General features: G+C 42.0%; 1 protein-coding gene across 1 annotated transcript in view; it reads left to right on the top strand.

The window, feature by feature from the left end:
• Positions 1–892: 892 nt before the first annotated feature.
• PGAP2 (post-GPI attachment to proteins 2) overlaps positions 893–3,197 on the top strand; it is a 43,721-nt gene continuing 41,416 nt past the window's right edge. Inside the window, exon 1 of the mRNA XM_063433100.1 lies at positions 893–911. Coding sequence (XP_063289170.1) covers positions 907–911 — 5 coding nt within the window. The 5' untranslated portion in view covers positions 893–906. The remainder of the gene's footprint in view (positions 912–3,197) is intronic.

Genomic DNA, 3,197 nt, shown 5'->3' on the forward strand with positions numbered 1-3,197 from the left:
CTGGAATGAACCAGCCGACCTGTGTTCTCATAGACCTGCCCTGTGAGCTCACACTGCTGCCACGGATTTGGGGGCTTATTCACTAGAACAGTAAATGGAAGGGAAAGAGTACAGTCATACAATGTTCCCAATTCAGCTACTTTGGCCTATACTCCTTAGACCCAAACCATCCAGTCCTGCAACATGAAGGCCATTTAATTTTACCCGTCTCTACCCACCCACCCTGGTTCCTTCTAACTAAATAGCATGCACCTCCAGCTGTTTGGAACCACACCAATCACCTCCCTATTACCTTCACATGTTATCAGCTGCTGCAGTTATACCATTAACTCTCTCTGCCATGAAATTCCTCTGCTACCTACTTGTCTCATATCCCTATTTCAACCTTTAGATTGTAAGCTCACGGGCAGAGCCCTCTACCTGTTGTATCGGTCTGTTCTTATTGTGTTTGTCTTTTTCCCAATTGTACAGCGCTGTGGAATATGTTGGCGCTTTATAAATGCCAGTAATAATAATAATAGTAATATTATGCTGCCACGTTAGTGAATAAGCCCCTATAATGCTCACCATTTAAGACCAATCATTTTTAAATCATTTGTGATTTTTTTTTTTATTAAAGGCCAGAGCAGCCAAGCTGAGAGTGTAATTGACATTTTGATTTTACATTTACTTGAATTCTCACTCAGTGAATTACCCTGATATGGGTGAGAATTGCCAGGAATTCGGAGTGAAGTCACTTTGAACGTTAGTGAATAACCAGAGCTCACTCCCTTTCTGCGATGTTGTGCAGGTTAATTATAGAGCGCCCCTCCCCAGTTACTGCAGGTGAGTCTCCAGACTGGCAGGTAGTGAGACTTTGTGATCAGGAAGTGGAATGAATGTAACAGACGTTTGAGAGCTAGCACCATGAGGTGAATGGATTCTATGCTGTCTGGATCTTTTTCTGAGAGAGAGAGAGAGAGTGAGTGAGTGAGTGTTGAGTGTGTTTTTTTTTCTTTTAACTGAATAAATTGATACACACAGAGATGTAGAAATACGCTGAACGTGAGTTTCCAGTCCACACACGTTGTTACGTTTCCCCTCGTTGTAAGCCGTCACGTGATGGGAGTTGTAGTTTAATCACAAGCTGTGGTTCTCATTTAATGTTCTATTGAGCATATACTGCTGTGCCGTAGGGGGTCTGTTTACATTATAAGCCGTCCCATGATGGGAGTTGTAGTTTAATCACGAGCTGTGGTACTGTATGAGTCGTCCCATGATGGGTGTGGCGAAACCAACCTCGCCACTGGGCATTGGAGAAGCCTGTTTGCCCGCCTCCTGCCTGCTGACTATGGCCCCTGGGAGATTTGGCCCTTTAAATACAGGATTTGGGCATATTGTATTTTATTATGCTGCTGCTGGCCCTTTAAGAACCATCTGGGGACATATTGTGACTTTTGGGAACAATGCCCCTTTAAGACTATGGCCCCTGGAAGATATTGCCTGTTGAAGGCGATTTTAGCAGATTGGATTTTAAAAGACTTGCTGCCCATTTAAATTGTATTGGAGTTATGCAGCTTTAAATTGGCACTTTGGATGCAGCCTAAGTAGTCGATGTGGCCGCCATTCGACAAACGAACACGTGGCGGCAGCCATCTTTGTTCATTCGAACGAGGTCAGCGCTATGTGTAGCCAAATCCATGGAACTGAAATCGGCTACACATTTCAATGAACACCACTGACCCTTACCTTCTCCTACACTCCGTTTTCAGCTGCAGAGACTAAGTCCCGTTCGGCAGTTTGAACTCACTGCTATACTAAGCTAAATGCACGAACGGCCCTGTTCGTGCATTCGAATGGGACTTAGTCATTTTTCTGTGTAAAATAGACCAACCGCACAGCCCAAATCTAATGAACTGTTTTGGGCAGGAAAATGTGCTTGCGGTCGGTCATAAAGGACTCCCAGCTAACTTTTTATCTACTGGATGTATTTGTCTGATTTTTGAGAGTGTTTATGTTTAACCCCTTAAGGACACATGACATGTCTGACACGTCATGATTCCCTTTTATTCCAGAAGTTTGGTCCTTAAGGGGTTAAAGTGTGCTGATTCTAAATATGATGATTGGACGTATATTTAAAGCTATAGTACATGTATAAAAACTGTATTTTTCCTGCTTGTGATAATTATGTTAACCCATTGTGTACCATAATTAGATCACAAGCAGAGGGGAGGATTTGTGTATAATTGCTGGGAGTGTTTTCTGTAATGTACGTGTGTTATTGGTTCTTCTGTAAAACCCTGTGGGCAGTACTATGTGTGTAGATTGTGAATAAAAGAGGCTGTATGTGTCAGTATAGGCAGTTCTGCTTGACCTCAAAACTAAGTGTCGTCTCGTTTTTGGGGAAATTGGATTGTATGCTGATTGCCAGGAGTGTAAGCTGATTGTATGCTTTTCCTGTCCAGCTGTTTACAGCATTCATATGCTTCTCCGGTTCGGTGGTTGTGGTGTCTGCTGCAGTGCTTGGAGTCCTCAGGAAGCGCCAGGCGCATCCTTCAACGGAGGTACCCAGTCGGGGTGCCCGTCTATCCGCTACAATGGGAGTTGTAGTTTAATCACGAGCTGTGGTTCTGTATGGGTGTTTTCACGTATAAGCAGTCACTTGATGGGAGCTGTAGTTTAACCCCTTCAGGACGGAGTCAATAGTGCACGTTCTGATCAAAACAAAAACTAGAATTTTCGCTATATGTCTGTTCACTCATAGTTCCCCTCTTTCATATTATATGCACCCACACTTATTATATATCATTTTGTTCAGGAGAAACAGGGCTTTAATTTATCATTAACTATTCATTATGAATAAAATTTTTAAAAAAATGTGAGAAAATAAGATTTTTTTTTAAATTTCCGTCTGACATTTTAGCTGTGAATGTCATAATACTGTTAGGTTTTACTGCACAAAAATGCACATATTTGTAATCAGCGATGTCTCACGAGTACAACAGTACCCCCCATTAACAGGTTTTATGGTGTTTTGGAAAGTTACAGGGTCAAATATAGAACGTTCCATTTTCAAATAGAAATTTGCCAGATTGGTAATGTTGCCTTTGAGACGGTGTGGTAGCCCAGCAATGAGAATTACCCCCATAATGGCATACCATTTGAAAAAGTAGACAACCAAAGGTATTGAAAGTGGGATATGTTTAGTCTTTTTTAGT

Source organism: Pelobates fuscus, chromosome 1 (genome assembly GCF_036172605.1).
Source record: "Pelobates fuscus isolate aPelFus1 chromosome 1, aPelFus1.pri, whole genome shotgun sequence".
Lineage (NCBI taxonomy): Eukaryota > Metazoa > Chordata > Amphibia > Anura > Pelobatidae > Pelobates > Pelobates fuscus.